Raw genomic sequence first — 24,704 nt, 5'->3', positions numbered from 1 at the left:
TCTTTTCTCATTCCTTTGCTTTCTTAGATGAGATGTTTCTTGGATGAGAATACATGTTTACATACAGTGAGGGAAAAAGGTATTTGATCCCCTGCTGATTTTGTACGTTTGCCCACTGACAAAGACATGATCAGTCTATAATTTTAATGGCAGGTTTATTTGAACAGTGAGAGACAGATTAACAACAAATAAATCCAGAAAAACGCATGTCAAAAATGTTATAAATTGATTTGCATTTTAATGAGGGAAATAAGTATTTGACCCCTCTGCAAAACATGACTTAGTACTTGGTGGCAAAACCCTTGTTGGCCACCAGGTTTGCACACATCTCAGGAGGGATTTTGTTCCACTCCTCTTTGCAGATCTTCTCCAAGTCATTAAGGTTTCGAGGCTGACGTTTGGCAACTCGAACCTTCAGCTCCTTCGGACCAACTGTTGTCACCTTCTCACCAAGCTGGTTGGCGATGGTCTTGTAGCCCATTCCAGCCTTGTGTAGGTCTACAATCATGTCCCTGACATCCTTGGAGAGCTCTTTGGTCTTGGCCTTGGTGGAGAGTTTGGAATCTGATTGATTGATTGCTTCTGTGGACAGGTGTCTTTTATACAGGTAACAAGCTGAGATTAGGAGCACTCCCTTTAAGAGTGTGCTCCTAATCTCAGCTCGTTACCTGTATAAAAGACACCTGGGAGCCAGAAATCTTTCTGATTGAGAGGGGGTCAAATACTTATTTCCCTCATTAAAATGCAAATCAATTTATTACATTTTTGACATGCGTTTTTCTGGATTTTGTTGTTGTTATTCTGTCTCTCACTGTTCAAATAAACCTACCATTAAAATTATAGACTGATAATTTCTTTGTCAGTGGGCAAACGTACAAATCAGCAGGGGATCAAAAACGTTTTTCCCTCACTGTAAGTCAGGGAACAAGGTTATGAGATAAAAACAAAGTATTATTTCTGAGTGAGACGTGGAGAATGACCCTTGCATGAGGAGAAGTGTCACACGATCATAGGGGGTCTCTCAGATGACAGTGATTTGTAGCAGAGTGAACATGAATTTCAAAGCTCAGCGTCTCTGGTCTTTCTCACACATCTCTCTTCTCCCCACTAATGTCATCGGTTTATTTTCTCTCCCTCTTGTTTAGAGTGAAGCCTTCGACATATATACCCTCTACTGTATGAACTACCCCAAGTAAGTCACACACACACACGCACACACACACGCACACACACACGCACACGTAGGGCTGTTACGGTGACCGTATTACCGCCACACCAACGGTCACGAGTCATGACGGCAGTCAAATTCCACATGACTGTTTAGTCACGGTAATTAGGCTTCTCCAAGCTCTGAAGCTGCTTATGGCCATCTACCAAACTTGATAACTGCCTGGTACTCCGCACTCTATTGTCCCTCTAATCACTCTGACATCAATGCAAATGTTATCGAAATTCTAATCAAACACTTCATGAGAGCCCATGAGCTCATGTTGCGCAACATTTCTTTAGGCTATGCAATTGCGTGAGAAAACAGAGTGATGGCCTCTATTAAAAAGAGGAGGATCCCATCAGCTTTCTATAGGCTAGGCCTACTATATTTATTTCTCAACTTTCCTAATATTAAGCACATTGCTTCTCTTTAAAACAGGAGTATGGCCTGGCTGGCATGAAAATGAACCACAGGAAAATAATCTTCCATTCACTATTTAAGTGCATAGATGACATGTATTTTATATTGAACTATATATTATCACTTGTGAATGATGCCCATCTTAAGGCAAACAGCGCATGCCTTTTTTTTGCTGCTTTTTGAAATCATAGTCGCACACATCATGTAGCCTAGCCCATAGGCCTATATGTTTTGATAAGGTTTGAATCACAATTAAAGTGGTCAAATAGCTTCTTAAAATGAAGCACATGAATCCGCTTTACAATGGCTGTAGAGCCTAACTGGCATACATATGCAGCGTATGAGTTTCAAGGCCTTTATAATAAAAGCATTATATGCATAATCGCATATATCCTAATAGTTTATCAACATTTTAAGCTAAACAACATCTGTTGTGTCAGGCTCATTGTTTAAACAGGTTTTTTGATGCTAGTGGTTGTATTAATTTGGGATCTGTCGCATCCCACAACTGTCCCGGACTATGTTTGGAATATTTATTTCACGCACAGAATAGAATAGGTCAACTTTTGTACTATGGGGAATAGTATATTGACATAGGCTAGTGCTTTTGCTGTTCGTTAGGCCTACTCATCTTGTTGGCTGACGAAAAGTAAATGTGGACAGTTCTTCCAATATCTTCAATATGCGCGCAGTTGCGTCCCCGATGTGTTTGTCTTCACTTGTAGCCTGTGAGAAAGACCCGATCAGGTGACTGAGAGCCATCTGAGTGAGAGGTGCTTCGGCATGCAGCGGGAGAAGGGAATTATAATTATTATATTCAGCCCAAGGGCACAACGGCCACTGGCCGCAAAAGGCATGGATTGTTTTAGGGGGCATTGCGGCCACACAAAGTCAAGTGTTTGTCAAATTGTGAATGAGAGACTGATGAAGTGTGTACAGCCTGCGTAAAAAGCAAAGCAGAGCTCATGCCTTTCATGCGTCTTTTTTCAAATCATCATTAGAGTCGCATCATGCAGCCTTAGAATGTATTACAAATCTAAACATATAGCCCAACATTTGGATCACAACTAAAGTTACAGAAATAACTCTAAATTAAGCATATAGGAGTACCTGTTTCTTTATTAAACTCAACACAGAATAGCCGCACGTGCGCACTCCCTCAAATCGTTGGGAGAAAATATCCTTTCTATTTTATTCAGCAATGTTCAATTGTATTCTTCATACTATACAATAATATAAAACATATAATGTATTTTTAGACCTGTTTAAAATAAATAATGGATTTATTGTGATGGTGTAGGCTATAATACATGGATTTAGTAGACTTTTTTAAATGTAGATGTTCCAAAGGTCTGCATCAGTGGCTTGTAGGCTATGCATGGAAGCCAGGAGATGCTAAATATGTTTATGTTAATTAACGGTCAATTCCCGTGAGACCGGCAGTTATTTGCTGACAAAATGTCATGACCTCCACAGCCCTATGCACACGCACACACACACACACACACACACACTCCGCTATACTGGTGTGCCCTTGGGGAAGTCATTTGAACTGGATCATTTAATGATAGCTATAGTGAAGTGACCTGTAGTGAGAAAGGAATGATTTCAATACGGTGGACAAATGAAGTTCAAAATACACATTTTCAATTATTACAGTGGTACAAGTATACAATTGTATATGATGGTGGGGGGAAAGAGTACAGTTGTAATCACCATCCTTTGTAGACAGACATGAGTGAAAGGAAAATTACTTCTAATGGTCATTCAGTATGTTTACATTGTGACGTCACGAGAGGCTACACAGCTTTCAGCGGGATTGCTCAAGTAGTGCAAGGAGACAAGGTTCAAACAAAACAAGGATTTTATTATAGGTCTTGGGAAATTAACGAAAATATAACAAAATTCTGTTCTCTTGTGGCTCTTTAAGGGTTAACAGTTCAGGGATGTCTCTTCCACATCCAAAATCATAATTCTCACTCGCTCAGATAACTTTTCCCCAGCCTTACTGTAGTCCACGTTGCAGCTAGTGGCCAACCCAGCAAAAAGTCCTTCCAAATGTCTCTCACGTATTTCCACAGGTGCATATATCCAAAGGTGAGTATTTCCCAAAGGTAAGTATCTCCAAATCCTTATATTCCTCATGGAAGTGGACGTGCAGCACTCTTGTCCTCCAGAGAGCCCAGGTTGGAGACTGTGTTTCTTCACCACCCACACACACCCTCTCAGTGTGTCTCTTCCCTTCAAAAAGCCTTCAGCTCATCAGCTCCTGATTTGTTTCAGCTGCGTGGGAAGATTGGCCATAGAGGGGTGGAGTTCCCGACCATACCAGCAGATGGAGCCATAGCTGTCTGGGTTTGCAGCCATCTCAGGGGGATGTAACGTCCCTCCAGGACACAGCCTCTCGTGACATCACACATCCCCCTCCTCGGGACCGACGTCCTCGTCGGGGTAAAGGCAGCGAAGAAGGCATCACGCCGGGAGAGGGCGTCCGCATTGCCGTGGTGCTTGCCAGCCTGCTCTCTCTTCAACTCCTCCACCTCTAGGACCAGGGACTCAGCCTCCTGTTGTCTCTCCTTGAGTTTCTTACTGAACGCATCAGCCTTGGTTTTAGCAGAGTTTAGCTTCTGTTGAGCAGCTTTCAGTTCCTTCTCTCTCTCTGCCTCCGCATTCTTCATCTTGTTCTCCAACACCTTGTACTTCTCCTCTGCCTTCTTCTGGACCTCCTTACTACTGCGCAGGGTCTCCTCACACTCCTCGATGGTCCTGCGCAGCCTCTCCAGCTCCTCCTGTTGCTTAGGGAAGGAGCTCTGTTGGAGTTTAGCCTGGAGGATATCTAACTCTTCTGTCTTCATGTCTAACTGTTGCTTTAACAAACGATACCTCTCAGCGGTCCCCTTCAGACCAGACAGTTCTTTGTCCAGATTCTGTAGCTCCGTCTCTGTGTCGGTCTGGGCACCTGCCATCCCTATCAGAGCCCGGGCGGGAGTGAGTAACTCGGAGGATTGCACCGGAGCCTTCCCAGGATGAGTCTTGCCTCTCCGTTTCCGAGGTACTCGGGTTATCCTCTCCTGAGACTCTCTCCAGAGTGGGTAAAAGGCTGGGCAGTCTCGTCCAATTAGGACAGGGACGGGGAGGGAATCAACCACCCCCGCCGTCGTGTGTATGGTTCCCCGTGTGCTGGTCATTGTAAGTTCAGTAATGGGGTATTCTCTGGTGTCCCCATGGACACAGGAAACTGGGAGGACTTTCCCCGGGGTCAGACACGTTGGGCCCACCAAATCCTTACGCACCAGGGTGGCCCGGCTACCAGAATCCAGTAAGGCCTCCACATCATGGTGATTCACAGTTACCGGGCAGGTGGGGGGGTCGATCTGGGCCGCCATCTACGACTCCCAAGAGCGAGGCAAAACGGTGTGTGGGTGCTGAGCTGGAGGACTCCGCAGTGGGCATAGGTTCATCGGCTGGTTTCCCACACTGCCAGGAGATATGTCCCATCTCCCCACACCGGTAACACTGTCGAAGTTTCCCCCTCCTGGTGTACTCTTCTTGGACCCGCCTGGTTTCTGGCTCCCCCTGGAGCCGGGATAAGTCCTGACGTGGCTGGGTTCGAGACCTTGGGGTCCTTTGGACGGGTTCTTCCCATTTGTGGTGGGGCCGCACTCCTGGGGTCTTTTCGGGAAGCATTCAGCATCTCCGCTGTGGCCTGGTACTTTTCCACAGCTTCCACGGTCAGATCAGCCGTGGTCAAGGCCTGTTGACTGATGAACCGTTTTGCCTCATAAGGCAGGGGCGCGTAGGTAACGATCCACCACAACGGCCTCCACCACCGCCGCTGCTGTATTCCTCTGCGGATCCAGCCATTTCCTTGCGATTCGGACAAGTTCATGCATCTGCGCCCGAGGAGGTTGGTCTGGTTGGAAGGTCCAGCCGTGAAAGCGCTGGGCCATACCAAACTTTGTGAGTCCATATCTGCTGAGGATCTCAGACTTCAGGGCATCATAGTCAGTAACCTGGTCAGGGCCCAGGTCCCGGACAGCATTCAGCGATTCCCCGGTTAGAAAGGGGGGCTAACAGACCAACCCACTGTTGCTTGGGCCAGGCTTCCCTAGTGGCCGTGGCCTCAAATGCATGCAGGTATGCCTCAATGTCATCGGTAGCTCCCATCTTAGATATAAAGTCACTTGCCTTTATTGGGCGGGTATTTTGGACACCCCTCTGTCTCTGCAACTGCAATTCCTCTGCCTTCAGAAGGTTGGCTTTCTTTTGCTCCTCCAAGAGAGCCACGTTTGCTTGCATCTGGGCTTGCTGGCCAGCAACAAGGGCTTTCAATATGTCCTCCATTTCAGTCGGGCGGGGAGCCTACGGCCAACTTGGAAAACTGGGTGATCAAACCTTCGGTATCCTCCTCTGACATGCACTATTAACGCTTGAGCGTGCCTGTATTCTCCACCATCTGTGACGTCACGAGAGGCTACACAGCTTTCAGCGGGATTGCTCAAGTAGTGCAAGGAGACAAGGTTCAAACAAAACAAGGATTTTATTATAGGTCTTGGGAAATTAACGAAAATATAACAAAATTCTGTTCTCTTGTGGCTCTTTAAGGGTTAACAGTTCAGGGATGTCTCTTCCACATCCAAAATCATAATTCTCACTCGCTCAGATAACTTTTCCCCAGCCTTACTGTAGTCCACGTTGCAGCTAGTGGCCAACCCAGCAAAAAGTCCTTCCAAATGTCTCTCACGTATTTCCACAGGTGCATATATCCAAAGGTGAGTATTTCCCAAAGGTAAGTATCTCCAAATCCTTATATTCCTCATGGAAGTGGACGTGCAGCACTCTTGTCCTCCAGAGAGCCCAGGTTGGAGACTGTGTTTCTTCACCACCCACACACACCCTCTCAGTGTGTCTCTTCCCTTCAAAAAGCCTTCAGCTCATCAGCTCCTGATTTGTTTCAGCTGCGTGGGAAGATTGGCCATAGAGGGGTGGAGTTCCCGACCATACCAGCAGATGGAGCCATAGCTGTCTGGGTTTGCAGCCATCTCAGGGGGATGTAACGTCCCTCCAGGACACAGCCTCTCGTGACATCACAACATGCACACTAATAATTTGATATTAAACTGATTATGGCAGAAGGCCAAGTATGGCATTATTCATGTAAACACCTCACTCTGCTTATCATAATCGGCATAAGGTCAAAATCGAAGTAAGCATACGCCGATTAAAACACCTGGTTTTCTGAATAATCGTTCAAATTATTAGGACATGTAAACACCTTAATCTTCATTCTAGCTGTGTATTTGATCTGCACATGTGCTAGCACCGGGTAGCGCAAGCCTCCCTCTTATTCGCGAATGAAGTGAGTTCAAAAAAACTGAAAGTATGCATCTTGTAAATAGTTTTCACATACAAATGTCCGAACTCAGAATCAAAAAGTATTCTAAAAAAGAACATGGTGTCACGAGTGTCAGTGTAATGCGGTGGGTCGAAGTCAGACGCAGGACACAGAACTCAATGAAAACGTACTTTACTAACAAGTAAAGAAACAAATACAAAGTACCTCCACACAGGGAGGAGCAAACCCGCTCACCAAACGACACACGAAACGAAATAACAAACATGCACAAAACTGGGAGGTACTACAAAAATGGGAGCCACCGGGTTAAATAGGGAAGGAGTAATTACACGATGGGTAACAGGTGTGTGACAATCAGACAACAACAGGTAGAACATAGAAACATAGAACATAGATCGGCAGCAGCTAGTATTCCGGTGACGACGAACGCCGAAGCCTGCCCGAGCAAGGAGGAGGGGCAGCCTCGGCAGAATCCGTGACAGGCTAACTTACACTATATATACAAAAGTATCTGGACACCCCTTCAAATTAGTGGATTCGTTGCTGACAGGTGAATAAAATCGAGCACACAGCCATGCAATCTCCATAGACAAACATTGGCAGTAGAATGGTCTTACTGAAGAGCTCAGTGACTTTCAAACTGCCTCTGGAAGCAACGTCAGCACAAGACTGTTTGTTGGGAGCTTCATGAAATGGGTTTCCATGGTCGAGCAGCCTAAGATCACTAATCACCCAACATCAGTGCCCGACCTCACTAATGCTCTTGTGGCTGAATGGAAGCAAGTCCCCGCAGCAATGTTCCAACATCTAGTGGAAAGCCTTGCCAGAAGAGTGGATGCTGTTATAGCAGCAAAGCGGGGACCAACTCCATATTAATGCCCATGATTTTGGAATGAGATGTTCCGACGAGCAGCAAGTCCCCGCAGCAATGTTCCAACATCTAGTGGAAAGCCTTGCCAGAAGAATGGAGGCTGTTATAGCAGCAAAGCGGGGACCAACTCCATATTAATGCCCATGATTTTGGAATGAGATGTTCCGACGAGCAGGTGTCCACATACTTGTAGTGTATATTGTGCGTGTAAAATACAAACACATCACAAGCATTTTAGAGGCAGCATATTTCACAGTCCATCAATTCTAATCCCATGGGCCACTACTATTTGACTGGCAGATGTTTGAGTAGGACTGGATCGCTGCCCATCACCATGAAGATGCGGTGTTCTGCATGCGCTCCGTGTAAACAGCCTTTCATGTGTCTGTCACAGAGAATAGAAACAGAATTATAGTTGTTATGAGACATTGACGGTGCCCTGACCCTGTACATGAGCTATGTGCATTCATCCAGTGATGTCTTAAAAAGACAGCGTCATAGCTCATACTGAGAGATGCTGTTAACAGATATCAGAGCTTTTGTCTGAGAAATACATCACAGTCGGACAGCGAGGGGACTGCAGCAGAATGTTTTAGTATATGTAAATAGTTGCGTTCAGCCAAAAAGAGGCCCCTCTGAAGGGGGGACCGGAGGCATACGCTGAACACATTACTGTACGCTTCATGATAAGATTAAGTGCTGTCTAACATAGCGATGAGCCAACTGATGAGTCTTACTGTGGACCCCCCTTTTCCACACCCAACATCCAACTCCAACCCCTCTCCTCCTGGATCTCTTTCCCCAGCTCGGTGGCTGTTCTGAGGGACTGCATGAAGAACAAGAGCTTGGTGGGCTTCTTCCAGGAGAGGCAGACCACCCTATGCCACTCACTGCCCCTGGAGACATACCTGCTGAAGCCAGTGCAGAGGATCCTCAAGTACCACCTCTTGTTGCAGGTCAGTATGGGCCATGGACTGGGTCAGAGAGACAATGTGATGATACTGATCCAATACTATCAATGTCAAACTTATTCAGAGTATACCTATATGTATAACCCCTTTATTTTACACAGAAGAAAGGTACAGGGCCCATTGTAGACTGAGTTTCCCTTCAATCCAAATCATCCTGTTCCTTACTCTGCACTCCTTGCCTTTATTGGTGTGTGATACTCAGTAGACCAGGGGTGCAGCTAGCGAGTAAATGAAGCATAGAGGTGCTGTGAAATGAAATAAGGACCCTATCATTTAACGAAAACCCCCAAGTCATGCAGACTCACAACACATGCATTTAACTAGCTGCGTTTGAACACTGATCAACGACCTAGGGTTCTCTCTCCAAGCCCATCTCTGTGGTGGTTATTCTCAAGCATGTGTAGCTGCAGCCCAATACGGCGACCAGAATATGGGCAAGTGGGTGTGTCGAAAAGAGTGGGTGTATGGAAAGTGAATTAGCTCATTTCAAAGTCAATAAGCCAGTGCGAATGAGGGAGTTCTATTAACCTGAGCCACGGTGCGCTGGTCTATGGCTACATTAGCCAGTGACATGAACAGGCAAAATTGAACAATAAGCTGTGCTGCTCTGTCATGTTATCAACAAGGCAGCATGGTGCATCGTCTAGAAACATACAACGCCTCTTTTCCATAAAATATATGTTTGAATTTTCAAATTAGTTTTCATTGGAAAGGCAGATAAAGCATTTTTATCAAAAGGAATCACTTTTGCATGTGAAAACACAAAATCCTAATCATTATCCACATGCTTAATCTAGCCTAGGCTACGGTACTTTTGTTTTGAGACAACTTTGCCGTGGGCTTTGAACCGGGTATCTGAATCACACCCGGGAGGCAGCCCGGTTCCAAAATGAATGAAATCCCTTTTCACCCGGTGTGATTCAGATACTCCTCCCACCGGGTTAGCACCGGGGTAACCCGGGACAGATAATCGAATCCCCTCATTGACTAGTGCACCGGTGTTGTGTGGAGCTGCTTGTCGACCTGAGGTGCTTCCCACTGGGCAGCTGTATCCGATGTCGCCGGTGGTAGCTAAAATGGTGACCAGCGCACCAGTGTTGTATCAATGTCTCTGCCGACCTGAGGTGCTTCCCACTGGGGAGCTGTATCACAGTGTCGCAGGCGGTAGCTAACGTGGCCATTTTTGACCCTCCCGTGATTTTATTTCAAGTAGGATTGCAGCCTACACAATAAATAACTAATATTGAAAACCATCTAGATGTCACCTTGATACATACATACAGTCGGCAACAACACCGGGTCACAATGTCCTTCGATCTCGCTTGCCAAGCACTACTGTCCCTCAACAGTGTGTGAAGTAGCTACCTAGTAGCCAATATTAGGGTGACAGTCACTGTAAGGACACACGTACAATCCATACATCATCAGTACTTTTAATAAAAAATAAACAATCGTCAGTTTTATAACTGAAAATGTACAATTATTGGTGTAAAACTAACTAATAGAAGCCTCACCTCACTATCACCCTCCTGTGTGGCAGGAGCTGGCCAAACACTTTGATAAAAGTGACCCAGGGTACGAGGTGGTGGAGGATGCCATCATCACCATGACAGCCGTGGCCTGGTACATCAATGACATGAAGAGGAAGCAGGAGCACGCCGTCAGGCTGCAGGTATGGACCACCAGTCAGGCTCTGCCCAGTCACTCACCACAGCAGTAACAAAGAAGTTAGCTTTTGTTGCTTATCATAACATGGGTGGGTGTCAAATTCATGCACAGACTCTTCAGAGTCTTTAAGGACGCACAGGTTGATATCAGGTTAAAAGTAAAAAGAGGTTAGAGGTCGCAGAGGACTTTGGACACTTCAGTCTCCACTACATCTGGAGGTCTTTGGACACCTCAGTCTCCACTACATCTGTTTTTGAAGGTTAGAGGTCAACCTTGGTCCAACATAAACACTGTTTTTCTTTTGGCTCTGGCAGGAGATTGAAAGCTTGTTGACAAACTGGACGGGTCCAGACCTGAGTGGCTTTGGGGAGCTGGTGTTGGAGGGCTCCTTCAGGGTCCAACGGGTCAAGAAGGAGAGGGCATTCTTCCTCTTCGACAAGATGCTGCTTATCGCTAAAAAGAGGCTGGAGCATTTCATCTACAGCACCCACATATTTGTGAGTGACGTGCGGACACTGGAATGAATTGATCAGATTATTGTGTTTCTGTAAATGCTATGGGCATGTATCATTAGAGATGAGACCTACACCAATCAAAAAAGTGAAATGTTTTTGTTTGTTGCTTGATTCTTTATCATGTACTGATACCCTTATTCCCCCTCCACTGTCGTTCCTCTCATCTCTCACTCTCCCCTTTCCCTCATCTCTCCACCCTTCTCTCCCTGCAGTGCTGTAATCTACTTCTAGTAGAAACCATGAAGGACCCCCTGTGTTTTAAGGTGTCCGATCAGACCATCCCCAAACAGCAGCACATTGTACAGGTACGAGTAAACCACTATCAAATTACAAGTAAACCACTGTCAAAGAACAGGACATTGTATTGTGTCAGACCAGTGTACCTAAACGACCCTCCTACCCATGTTACAGACCAAGAACCAGGAGGAGAAACGCCTTTGGCTGCACTACCTCAAGAGACTGATAGTGGAGAACCATCTTGCCTCTCTACCCCAGAAGGTGAGGCTTACTATATATTACTGTAAATGCTGCCGATATGAATGGCAATACTTTTCAGCCAAATATTAAACTGAAACAGAGAATATTGTAATCACTCTGAAAGGGTGTGCTGCCACCTCATGGCTGTTTATAGTTACTGCAAACACTGTCGTAAATTGAGCAATCGTTGAAATACCATACCATGTATTTTTCAGGCAAGGCAGGTACTCGGTGACAACTTCTGTCAATGTGAGTTTTGCGTAATTTCAAACCATTATACTTTCAGACACCTTCACTTTTCACTTTCAATGTACACTGTATATGACACCAATCGTGCACAGTTTACAATCATGCACAACTCAGTAACTCGCAATTTCTATTTCACAGCTCCTCAGTTTGATCAGGATCATTTAAAAAAGTCATCTCCAAGATGCGATGAATACCATCGAAGAAGACGCCAATCAGGTCAGGACAAGCCATTCTTACCTGTAGTGCACCGAGTATCTCATTTGTGTGTGAACCACTTTTATTTCTGTTGGATATCTTTACGTGTTTTAAGCACATTCAAACCCCAAAGTCGGATGAGGGTGATGGCTTCTTCTTTGTCATAAATCTAACAAATAACAAAGGCCTTTTTCCATATGCCTGTCTGGTCTGCGTTTGCTGAGTTAACTGAATTTTGTGTGTGTGTGTGTGTGTGTGTGTGTGTGTGTGTGGTGTGTGTGTGTATGTCCAGAGCCCCCAGAGTTCATCTACACCCCAGAGAAGGCCAAGAAGAGCCTTCCACTGCTGCTGGAGGGGAACCTGTCCTACCGGCGCGGGAGGAGGCAGTCTGGTGAGACTTCATGCATATAGACCAGGACCCGTCTCCACAAAGAGTCTCAGAGTAGGAATGCTTATCTAGGATCAGTTTAGCCTTTTAGATCATAATGAATAAGATTATATGGACATATCCTAGATCAGCATTCCTACTCTGAGGCACTTTGTGGCTATAGGCCCAGGGCCCACATACATAAAGAGTCTCAAAGCAGAAATGCTGATCAAGGATCAGTTTTGCCTTTTAGATCATATTTTTAAAAGATTACATGGACAAGGAGGACCTGATCCTAGATCAGCACTCCTACTTTGAGAAGCTTTATGAACGAGGGCCCAGAGAGGAATCACCCACTGCACAGGACTTGGACTAAACATACAGTTAGCTGGAAAATATGAATGCATAAATGTAATAATTGGAAATTACTAATTCTTGAATGCTTATGGCTGTTTCTTTCCAGCTCCAACTAAAGACTTCGAAACAGCATTTCATGGTGAGAGTGGTGAGAATGTTTCTTAAATAATTGTTGTTTATCTTGTTTCCTGGTAGTGCCTCAGTCTTTCAGGGCTGAATGATTTAGTATGTTTTTAATGGAAAGTAAACACACCCTTGTTTGTTTCCTCCCAACCATTCCTATCTTCTCATGGAATCCAGCCTCTTCAAAGGTAAGCTTGATTCAAACTTGTTCTGACACGATCCACCCACACAACTGTCATACATATCAGATGATATCTCTTTGGCAAGAATTACTTGGCAAGAATTACAATGAGCAATGCCTTGTTGACGTTAGAAATACTATTGAGTAGTACACCTTCCCTTCCTGACATTCTCCGTCTCATTGTTGATGCACATGTCCATCTCCACAGGCTGGCAGCGAGGGGGAGCTGTGTCCTGGGGCAGATAGCCTCGGGTCCTCAGGCAGCACCAACACCCTGGCCTCCTCTGTGATCGAGGTGGAGGCAGAGCGGCTGGACCCCTGCCTGGGCCTGGAAGAAGAGGATCTATCCCCCCTGAGCCCCCCGCCCACCCTCTCTATCACCGAGGAGATCATGCAGTTCATCAACCAGAGCCGCGTGCGAGAGGGCATGGCCGAGCTCAAGCATGACATAGTATGGGTGGGCTATACTGTCTTTCACAATTCACACACTATTAAACAGTTGCCATGGATTTGAAGCAACCTGTGCCACTTGTCTAGTCACTAGACATTAGTGTCTAGTTTTATGAGCTATCAATTCCTTCCTGAGTTAGTGCTGCATTACTTTCCCATGTACGTATAGTGGGAGCTGCAGGGATGACTGACTTTATTTGTGTCTGTTTCTGCCTCTCCACAGGATTCACCCCTGGATGAGTCTCTGGAGGACCAAACAACTGAGCCACAGCCATGTCCAGTTGCTCAGCAAGGAAATGACCAGCCACTTGCTTCCCCTACGGAGGAGACTTACGAGTTGCAAGACCCCCATCCAAATAGTCCAGAGGAGATAACAGTGCAACTGGAGGGGAGCAGAACCAAAATGGAAGACCAAATTCTTCCACCCCGTCTGTCCAGTGAGTCCTCAGAGGTGGGTGGTCGTGAAGGGGGAGAGTCAACACCTTTGCCAGCTGATGTCATAGAGGAGATGCCTCAGGAGGAGAGCACATCAGCCAAAGAAACCGAGACAGTTGGGGAAAGAACTGCATCAGAGGTGGAGGACGAGCAAACAATCAAAACCGCGACACCGCTCTCTCCTATAAGCCTCCCTGACAAAAGGGAGAGGGAGAAGGAACTCTGCTTTGACCTCCCCAACAAGGACAAGCCCTCAGAAGCTCCTCTCTCTCATCTCTCTGGCCCAGAGCACACTGTACAGAGCCCTCTGGCGCCCAAGAAAGAGACCCAGCTCACCAAGTCCGACAGGCAGATCATCGAGAAGATCCGCAGCTACTACGAAGCGGCTGAGGCCGAGGCAGGAGAAGCAGGAGAAGGTGACGGCAGCCCCACCCCCAGGAGAAACAGCTTATCCCTCATTATCCCCACCGGCCTGGTCAAAGACTCTGTGTCCCGCTTTGCTGTCTTTGGCCACCAGGACAGCCTGTGTGACTCGGAGAGCGGGCGCTCCGATGTGGGGGCAGAACCAGAGCCCGAGTCAGAGCTGCCTTCCCCCCTTCCGTCAGTGCCTGACCAGGGAGAGGGCATCCTCAGCCTAGACTGTTCCTCCACTTCTGCTGCTGGTTCCCAGGAAGAGTACAACAAGGCACCAGGTCAGGGTAAGCCTTCTGTGGAGGAATATAGCAGGTTTGAGACAGGGAGTGAGCTCCTGCCCTGCACAAAGCTGATGAAGGAGTGGAAAGAGAAGGAGAAAGAGAAAGTAGGCGCCGCTGTTAGCACAGAGAGGGAAATCATTCCAAACCTGTCAACAGACATCACCAAAGAGCCCTCATGCAGTGACGAAGCAGCAAAAGTTATTACAAAAGACCAGCAAATAATCAACGGGCACGGACCAAGTCCAAGTGATCCAGACGCAGAACCTAAAGACGCAGAGAAAGACTCCACTGTCCCTCCACCTACAGGCCTCCATGACAGTAAGACTGCCCCAGTGTCCCAGGCCGGGTGGGGTAGAATCAGAGACAGGAGCTCCCCCACTGGTAACCTAGAGGGCCTACCCAGCCAGATCAAGGTGGGCCGCTGGTCCCGCCACTCTAAGATGGTGTCCTCCAGCCGGACCCTGTACGAGGGGGCAGCGGTCGCAGACGTGGCGGGGATAGGCCTGTTCGAGGCCAGCCCCGGTGATCCATGTCTGGTGGAGAACTCGGAGAGGATCCTCAGTAAGGTTCAAATGCTGGCTCGCATGTACAGCGCCAAGGCCAGCAGCATGAAGGTGCCACTTCACCACAAGAGGGTGTGTGTGGGCCGTGCACCGTGGACCACCACCACCAGGCACAGTGTCTCTCCTCAGGCCCAGCTGCCACAGCAGCATCAGGAGGAGAAGATTACAGTAAAGAGAGCTCAGAGCCATTCCACTGGTCAGTACCTTTAACATCCTGTAGAAATGGCTATGATTTGATTTAATAGTGTAGTAGTGATGAGATCTGAAGGCTTGTTGGTGTCTTATTGTTGAATTTTTTCTGAATTGATTTAGTAAACACTACTAAATAATGGAATAACACATATAAACTGTGATTTAACATGTTGGATAGTGAAAGTAAAGCCTTCATATGGTTGGTCAGGAAACACAACAAATAAAACATGACATGTAAAGCCTCCATATTGTTTATCAGTGAATGACAGTGTTTGGGCTGTTTTTTTTACAGGTTGCCAGGAGATTACTTCTGTTTCCTCAGAACCCCAGCTCTTTGGCCACGTCCTTGTCAGCGAACAGCTGTCCCCCACTTACCGCCAGCAGGAGAACAGCTGCATCCTAGCCGGACCCAGGGAAAGTGTTTCCAACCTGGGATCCACGTCCATTGCCTCTCCCCCCTCCTCCCCTCTGAACACCCCACCAAAAACCACTCAGGTTGGGCCTGAGGAGTTAGAGACGACTGCTGTGGAGGGGAAGCTTATGGATAACCAGTCTGAGGAAGTAATCTCAGAAGCTGAGATGCGGAGGCCTCACCCGAAGAGGGGCTCCCCAGTCCAGGAAGGCCCCCTCCAAGGGGTAGGGATGGAGATTCCAGCTGATGGTTATCCAGGGATCCCAGAGAGGTCTGTGAATCTCAGCAGGACTCGGGCAGAGCAGAAAGGACATCATCTGTACTCCATTAGGGAAGATCCTGCTCTGGGGGCAGCAGCAGCAGCCTCTTTTGCAGGCCCATGTGGGAACAGAGACAGGTCTCCAGGGGTTGGAGCTGCAGAGGGGCTGCTGAAGACCATTCAACAGAAGGCTCCAACTGAACCAGAGACAAGCCAGGTGGTGAAGCCAGACAAAGACAGTTTAAACACCAAGATAATGTTGCCTTATGTGGCCAGTGGGGCTGAGAAGGGGAGCTCACCCCAGATGGCCCCTGGTCATCAAAGCAAAGCTGAATCCACCAAAGAGAAGTCACGAGATGGCACTCTAGATGATCGGGATGTTTCACCTGTAGCGCCAAAGATTTCCACTCATATCTCTGATATACCCACACAACAGAGGTCCATCTCTGGGCTAACTGAGGGGTCAAACCCCTTAGTGTGGCGTCCCACTCAGTCACCTATGACTGAACCCATGCAAGCAACAAATATATCTGGTCAGAGAGTCAAGGAGTGTCAAGTGCCAGAGGATTCCAAAGGAAAAGAGGGGGGCATGGTTCCCCGTCCGTGGTCATCGCTGCAAAGCCCGACGCCTACACCTCCGCCAGGGGTGCAGTCCTCCGACTGTCTGCCTAAGTTCACCAGCCAAAGACCACCCAACCTGCACCTGCCCACTACCATGGGCAGAAGGAGCCTTCCTCTGAATTGGAACGGATCAAACAACGCCGCACTCCCCAGCCAAAGGTACAGTATTTAATAAGACTTAATACAGTAGTAAAACAATTTCACCGGTCCATTGCTTAATTCTTCCACTAAGAGTTCTTGTAGATAATAGGCCGATTTGTGAAGGTGCTGGAGGCAAAATGCTAAACTGGAGAAACATTAAAGACATTTGCATCGGACTGAAAGTGTGCAGAGATTTTTTCCTGTTTCTCCACTAAGAGTTCTGAAAGAAATTCCATGTATCAGATAATACAGTGTTATTCACAGAGTACATGGAAAGAAAGCATTTTAGTGAAATGCTCTTTGCACTATGATTTACAGTGCCTTCATAAAGTATTCATACCTCTTGACTTATTCCACATTTTGTTGTGTTACAGCCTGAATTCAAAATTGATTAAATTCATTTTTTTTCTCACCCATCTACACACAATACCCCATAATGACATGACAATGTTTTTTAGAAAGTTTAGCAAATGTATAAAAAATGAAATACAGAAATAATCAATTTACATAAGTGTTCACACCCCTGAGTCAACACCTGTTAGAATCCCCTTTGGCAGCGATAACAGCTGTGAGTCTTTCTGGGTACGTCTCTAAGAGCCTTGCACAACTGGATTGAAGAATATTTGCTAATTATTCTTTATAAAATTATTCAAGATCTGTCAAGTTGGTTGTTGATCATTTCTATACAGCCATTTTCATGTCTTGCCATAGATTATCAAGCCGATTTACACTACCAGTCAAAAGTTTGGACACACCTGCTCATTCAAGGGTTTTTCTTTATTTGTACTATTTTTACATTGTAGAATAATAGTGAAGACATCAAAACTATGAAATAACACATATGGAATCATGTAGTAACCAAAAAAGTGTTAAATAAATCAAAATATATGTTATATTTGAGATTCTTCAAATAAGCCACCCTTTGCTTTGATGACACCTTTGCACACTCTTGGCATTCTCTCAACCAGCTTCATGAGGTAATCACCAGTAATACATTTCAATTAACAGGTGTGCCTTGTTAAAAGTTAATTTGTGGAATTACTTTCCTTCTTAATGCTTTTGAGCCAATCAGTTGTGTTGTGAAGAAGATAGCCCTATTTGGTAGTCCATATTATGGCAAGAACAGCTCAAAGAAGCAAAGAGAAACAACAGTCCATCATTACTTTAAGACATGAAGGTCCGTCAGTACGGAAAATGTCAAGAACTTTGAAAGTTTCTTCAAGTGCAGCCGCAAAAACCATCAAGCGCTATGATGAAACTGGCCCTCATGAGGATCGCCACAGGAATGGAAGACCCAGAGTTACCTCTGCTGCAGAGGATAAGTTCATTAAAGTTACCAGCTTCAGAAATTGCAGACCAAATAAATGCTTCACAGAGTTCAACTCACAAATACATCTCAACATCAACTGTTCAGAGGGGACTGTGTGAATCAGGCCTTCATGGTAGAATTGCTGCAAAGAAACCACTACTAAAGTACACCAATAAGAAGAAGAGACCTGCTTGGGCTAAGAAACATGAGCAATGGACATTAGACCGGTGGAAATGTGTCCTTTGGTCTGGAGTCCAAATTTGAGATTTTTGGTTCCAACCGCTGTGTCTTTGTGAGACGCTGTGTGGGTGAACGGATGATCTCCGCATGTGTATTTCCCACCGTAAAGCATGGAGGAGGGGGTGTGATGGTGTGGGGGTGCTTTGCTGGTAACACACTTAACCAGCATGGGTACCACAGCATTTTGCAGTGATACGCCATCCCATCTGGTTTGGGTTTAGTGGAACTATCATTTGTTTTTCAACAGGACAATGACCCAACACACCTCCAGGCTGTGTAAGGGCTATTTTACCAAGAAGCAGAGTGATGGAGTGCTGCATCAGATGACCTGGCCTCCACAATCCCCCTACCTCAACCCAATTGAGATGGTTTGGGATGAGTCGGACGGCAGAGTGAAGGAAAAGCAGCCAACAAGTGCTCAGCATATGTGGGAACTCCTTCAAGACTGTTGAAAAAGCATTCCATGTGAAGCTGGTTGAGACAATGGCTATCATCAAGGCAAAGGCTGGCTATTTGAAGAATCTAAAATATAAAATATATTTTGATTTGTTTAACACTTTTTTGGCTACTACATGATTCCATATGTGTTATTTCATAGTTCTGATGTCTTCACTATTATTCTACAATGTAGAAAATAGTAAAAATAAAGAAAAATCCTTGAATGAGTAGGTGTGTCCAAACTTTTGACTTTTGACACTCTTTTGAATGTTGTCTTGGTAAGCAACACCAGTGTATATTTGGCCTTGTGTTTTAGGTTATTGTCCTGCTGAAAGGTGAATTTGTCTTCCAGTGTCTTTTGGAAATAAGACTGAACTAGGTTTTCCTCTAGGGTTTTGCCTGTGCTTAGCTCTATTCCGTTTATTTTTATCGCAAAAAAAAACTCCCTAGTGCTTGCCGATGAGAAGCCTACCCTAAACATGATGCAGCCACCACCATGCTTGAAAATATGAAGACTGGTACTCAGTGATGTGTTGTGTTGGATTTGCCCCAAACATAATGCTTTGTATTCAGGACATCTTTGCCACATTTATTGCGGTATGACTTTAGTGCCTTATTGCAAACAGGATACATGTTTTGGAAGATTTTTTATTCTGTACAGGCTTCCGTCTTTTCACTCTGTGATTTAGGTTAGTATTGTGGAGGAACTACAATGTTGTTGATCCATCCTCAGTTTTCTCCTATCACAGCCATTAAACTCTGTAACTGGTTTCTTTCCTCTCCGGCAACTGAGTTAGGAATGACGCCTGTATCTTTGTATTGATACACCATTCAAAGTGTAATTAATAACTTCACCATGCTCAAAGGGATATTCAATGTCTGCTTTTTTAAAATCCATCTACCAATAGGTTCCCTTCTTTGCGAGGCATTGGAAAACCTGCCTGGTCTTTGTGGTTGAATCTGTGTTTAAATTCACTGCTCGACTGATGGACCTTACAGATAGTTCAACACTATTATTGCACACAGAGTCTATGCAACTTATGTGACTTGTTAAGCACGTTTTTACTTCTGAACTTATTTAGGCTTGCCATAACAAAGGGGTTGAATACTTATTAACTCAAGACATTTCAGCTTTTCATTAATTCATAAACTTTTTTTTGGGGGGGTACTTTTTACTCCTTTTTCGTGACATCCAATTGGTTGTTACAGTCTTGTCCCATCGCTGCAACTCCCGTACGGACTCGGGAGAGGAGAAGTTTGAGAGCCATGCGTCCTCCGAAACACAACCCTGCCAAGTCGCACTGCTTCTTGACACACTGCACACACTTAACCGTGAAGCCAGCCGCACCAATTTGTAGGAGGAAACATCATACAAATGGCGAACTAAGTCAGCGTGCACACGCCCCTGCTCACCACAAGGGGTCGCTAGATCGCGATGGGACAAGGACATCCCGGCTGGCCAATCCCTCCCCTAACCCGGACGACACTGGGCCAATTGTGCGCTGCCTCATGGGTCTCCCGGTCGTGGCTGGCTGCGCCACTCGGGAGGCCCATTTGTAAACATTTCTAAAAACATAATTCCACTTTGATATTATGGGGTATTGTGTGTAGGCCAGAGACACAAAATCTCAATTTAATCATTTTTAAATTCAGGCTGTAACACAACAAAATGTGAAAAAAGTAAAGCGGTGTGAATACTTTCTGAAGGCACTGTAGATGCAAAGTATGTGAGAAGGCCCCTGACACATAAATCACTGTGTTTTGACATGAATGTCCATCGCTTTAGAGGTTGTATCGAGTGGGGAAATGTTCCAGAGTTCGTATTTGGCTGTATAATAAAAATGTATTTTGTATACATCACAGCTAAGAGCTGAATTGCATATACAAAAGTACAAATGTACTGTCAAAATAGCTTATTTTCACAAGACAGAGCCATCGCTGCCTGCACTTCTCTCCTCTCAATTCTACTTCTCCTCAAGCCAGGCTTGTGGCAGTGGCATTAATCAGTCCCTCCAGGATTTCATAGGGATTTTTAGTGATATTTTGCATGACAATATGCGCTGATTTAGTCTAATTTGTAGCGAGAATGCACTGACGAGGAAAAAAAGTTTGTTGACGTGTGGCTTGATTGAACCATATTTTGCGGTGAATGTGCGGTGACTGGTTGAAATTCTGAGCCTTATTTTTGTACTGCGGTGATGGGTCAGTTGTATGCGATAATATTGCGATGATTTGGCTTTTCTATGCTGAAATAGTGCAGTGATTGGTCAAATTTGCATACCCTCGCATAGTATTTGTGACTGATTAATCAAGTCCATTAATTTCCTCTTCTCTATGCTTTCCTTTGGTTATAGACTACCACCTGCTCGACTGAGGTCCAGAGAGCCAGGCCAGGATCCATCACTCCCATCCATCCATGCCTCAGGGTTGTCCCCCGTCAGACGGCCATCCTCCCAGCCCTCACTGGAGAGATCAGCCACCATGCCTCCAGGCATTGGCCATCCCATGGATGCCAAGCCCCCCTCTGCTTTCAGCCCAAGTCTCTGCCATCGCTCTCCCTCCCCCATCAGGGGACTCCCCTGCTCCTCTCCCACCCCTTCTGCCTTGACCAAGTCCCTGGCTGCCTCCTGCATCAGCCAGTCCATCAGCCAGAGTCTGGCCAAGAAGAACGCTAACCTCCAGGGCCAGGCCACCCCTCCCCCAGACAGTCCAGCCCCTCTAGCTCCCGCTCCCACTGCATCCACACTCAGGATGAGGTCTCCCTCCCCCAAACTCACCTCTAACCCCTGCGGCCCCCCTCTGAATCCTGGCCAATTCAATGCTTCCTACTCCAGAGATGGCAGCCAGCCACCTAAGTGTCCCCCTTCCCCTCTCCGGTCTACTTCACTCCGCTCCAGCGCATGCACATCCCCATCCCCAGCCCTGTCCCCCCCACCGTACCGCAGCCAGCGCTCAGTCTCCCCAGCCCCCCCAGTCAGCCTGCATCACATCGCCTCTTCCTCTGCCTCTCCCCGGCCCAGGCCTGCAGCCATAGACCAGCCACGTCATATTGGTTTGAATGGAAACAGCAACAACAATAACAACAATAACACCACTAACGGAGGACGGGATAGGAATCACCGGAAGCCACCGTTAGCGAGTGCCAATAGTATACCCCATCCCCATGATCCTCTTTGGAGTGGTTCTACTCTCACTCTCAACAGGGTGGCAAGGCCCTTCTCTGCCTCGGAGCCCAGCTCACGAGTGCAGTCCCCGTCCCCGTCCCCCTCTCCCTCCCCATCTCCATTCAGCAGGATCTGCTCCCCTCCCCCAGTCCAGAATCATACAGGCCCCCTGATGAACAAGCCCCCCAACCCTAGAAGCACCCGGGCAGGAGGGGCTAGCCCCTTCAACCACCTGGGCCTCTCCCTGGAGCTCCCCAGGGCCTCCTCAGCCTGCTCCTCAGGCATCACCTCCCCTTGTATCATCTCCCCTCCGCCCATTGGGGTTCCTGCCAATGTGTGGGGAGTCGCCGCTCCTCAGCCGCGGAATGCCAAATTGGCATTCCCTTCCTCCTCCATAGCCTCACCCACATGGGGAGATGGCTTCTCCCCCTCCACCTCCATTCAGAGAAGCTCCAGCACCACCTCCCCTCCCCCATCTGGTTTCTCCCCATGCTCTCCAACCCCTTCTCAGAACCTGCGGAGGACCAAGGGGAGCAGCCTGCCCTTCCTCAGCCTGGCTGACCGACCACCCAGTCCAGTCAGGAATGGGCGGAGGTATTGGGGAGAGAGCGGAGGGCGCAGGTCTGTGGGTGTGGAGCAGGAGTCTGTGTTGATGAGTCCCCGAGGGGGATCCTACTCCTACAGCGGCTCCCCATCCTGCCTCAGCCCCGGGGCCTTGTCCCCTGTCAGACTGGCCCCTGGGAAGAGCATCCACGGCGGGCAACACTTCACCAGCATCGCCTGGCCCGACGTGCGAGAACTCCTGACCAGGTATGACAGTGGGGATAGCCCTGACCGGAGTGATCCGACCTCCCCAGTCTGGCCTCAGGATGAGTGGGGTGACCCAGATCTTGGGGAGGACAGTTGCCGGAGCCACCTGATCTGTGCCTATGTGCCTCGGGCCTCTCCAGCCCCAGATATGGGCGCACCTATCCAGTACCCTCACAGGAGTGAGCCAAAGCCAGAGGACACCTCCTCAACGCAGGCAGCCAAAAGGACTCTAAAGACTAGCTATGCTACCACTGTGAACCTGCAGATTGCTGGCAGTGGACGTATCACTTCCTTCAGCAACACCCAGGTGTGCCTGAGCCAGACCTTAGCCCCTGTGGTAGACAGCCAGGGCAGACGGAGGGTCAGCATCAATGCCTGCAACCTTCCCCTTCCCCAGAACTGCAAGAGGCTGTGAGGGGCTGTGACTGGGGGACCTCCTCCAAGGTGCCTAATGCCTCAGTGAAAGTCTAAATAGGCACTTTACCCTGAAACAGTGGTGTTCATAGGTATCCTATGAGATATAACTCCAGGTCATATGGTAATTAATTACATTAGACTTAATTGGACAGTAGACTGAATCACCTGTTCTTCCAGATGACAATCTGACAATGTCAGGGATTCTGCAACCAACCCCACATACCACCGTCCGGCCACCTATATCACTGTCCAACAGGACACCGACTGAACCCACAGACAAATGAGTTTGTCAGTGTTGTTTTCATCAGTCTTTTTGTTGTTTTTTGTTCTTTCAAAATAAATTCTGTTTATTCTGTTAAACCAAAAAACAGTGTCTTGTTTACCAAACTCCTGTGTTTCTGCTTGTGGCTGGCATGGTGAAAACGGTCAATTATGTTTCTTTATTTATGAAGTAGTCTTATTTTGTCTGCATTTCTGGCACTTAATTTGATGTCTTTATTTTGCACAATGTCCTCAGCTGTGTGTGTAGTTAAGACATGTCTGTGAAGTTAGCTTTTATTTCAGACCAAATCATGATGTTGATGTTTTTATTTGTTCTTACCTATGTTTTTGTTGTAGTTTTATCAGTGGTTCATGTAAAAAAAGATATGATTTATTTGGTTACATAAGAGCTGAAAATAAGGGAAAATAAGGGCAACAAATGAATGGTGTGAATCAACCAACATGCATTTTTATTGCTGCACAACACAGTGTCTTCAGGCTACAATGGCCCATGTTGATAGCATAGGCCTAACTACTTTTTTTAAGTACAGGATTTAAGTATCAGATTTGAAATTGTGTGAGCTCCTGTGGTCAAAAGACTCAAAAAACAACCACTGTGTCTATTACTTATGTGCATTTCAGTTGTTTGTACTCCAATAATAATAAAACATATTAAAGACCCTTTGATGTTGTCTGTCTCCTTTATAAATCCTCCAATTATACCTTATGATATAGATTAGTCAATATCCTGGAAAACATAGCTATCAACACTGAATATTTCCATGCTTGCCTATTTTTCAGAAGGAAAATAGTTCCCTGGACCTGGTTGACGTGCTTGCACCAAGATCTATCAGAAGTGGGTGAATGATTATGAAGAATATTGATAGAAGTTCGGCTCTTTTTAATGACTCGGATCTTTTCGACTCGTTCAGTCAAAATAACGAATCTTTCGACTCATTTCGGTCAGTAATGCCCAGAGCACGCAGGAGCACCCATCTTTCACGAACTGTACCACCCCAAACGATTCGTTTTCGAGTTTGTTAATCAGGTTCTACAAAGCTGTGCCCCACCATAATATTCAATAATCAATTAATTGTTTTCATTCTTGCACCATGCGATCAATTATCAGTTCTAACACTGTCTTTTTCTTCTCTATGCATGACCTATTGTGCCTGCGTGCATACATGACATACAGTTGTTGGTCGGAGCACGTCTCCAGAGTCACCGGAGATGCCGTATTAATCCGGCTGTAGAGTCATTCAGAAAAATGAACCATGACTCTCGAGTCAGTAAAAAGACTTGTTCAAACAACCATGACTCTCGAGTCAGTAAAAAGA

The 24,704-nt window shown here is 46.5% G+C and overlaps 1 protein-coding gene across 3 annotated transcripts in view; it reads left to right on the top strand.

Annotated features, from left to right (window-relative positions):
• The window catches only part of LOC121567442 (serine/arginine repetitive matrix protein 2-like), a 65,120-nt gene extending 41,069 nt beyond the window's left edge, over positions 1 to 24,051 (top strand). For all 3 annotated transcript variants that reach the window (XM_045220839.1, XM_041877489.2, XM_041877488.2), the window contains 15 exons: positions 1,146 to 1,192; positions 8,663 to 8,813; positions 10,369 to 10,500; positions 10,811 to 10,993; positions 11,224 to 11,316; positions 11,423 to 11,509; positions 11,704 to 11,737; positions 11,876 to 11,953; positions 12,225 to 12,323; positions 12,763 to 12,795; positions 12,957 to 12,967; positions 13,169 to 13,417; positions 13,634 to 15,299; positions 15,588 to 16,746; positions 21,070 to 24,051. In XM_045220839.1, coding sequence (XP_045076774.1) covers positions 1,146 to 1,192; positions 8,663 to 8,813; positions 10,369 to 10,500; positions 10,811 to 10,993; positions 11,224 to 11,316; positions 11,423 to 11,509; positions 11,704 to 11,737; positions 11,876 to 11,953; positions 12,225 to 12,323; positions 12,763 to 12,795; positions 12,957 to 12,967; positions 13,169 to 13,417; positions 13,634 to 15,299; positions 15,588 to 16,746; positions 21,070 to 23,104 — 6,057 coding nt within the window. In that variant the 3' untranslated portion in view covers positions 23,105 to 24,051. The remainder of the gene's footprint in view (positions 1 to 1,145; positions 1,193 to 8,662; positions 8,814 to 10,368; positions 10,501 to 10,810; positions 10,994 to 11,223; positions 11,317 to 11,422; positions 11,510 to 11,703; positions 11,738 to 11,875; positions 11,954 to 12,224; positions 12,324 to 12,762; positions 12,796 to 12,956; positions 12,968 to 13,168; positions 13,418 to 13,633; positions 15,300 to 15,587; positions 16,747 to 21,069) is intronic.
• Positions 24,052 to 24,704: the final 653 nt, after the last annotated feature.

The sequence above is a fragment of the Coregonus clupeaformis genome, chromosome 6, assembly GCF_020615455.1.
Source record: "Coregonus clupeaformis isolate EN_2021a chromosome 6, ASM2061545v1, whole genome shotgun sequence".
Taxonomy (NCBI): Eukaryota; Metazoa; Chordata; class Actinopteri; order Salmoniformes; family Salmonidae; genus Coregonus; species Coregonus clupeaformis.
This window is presented reverse-complemented; position numbering and strand designations above follow the sequence as displayed.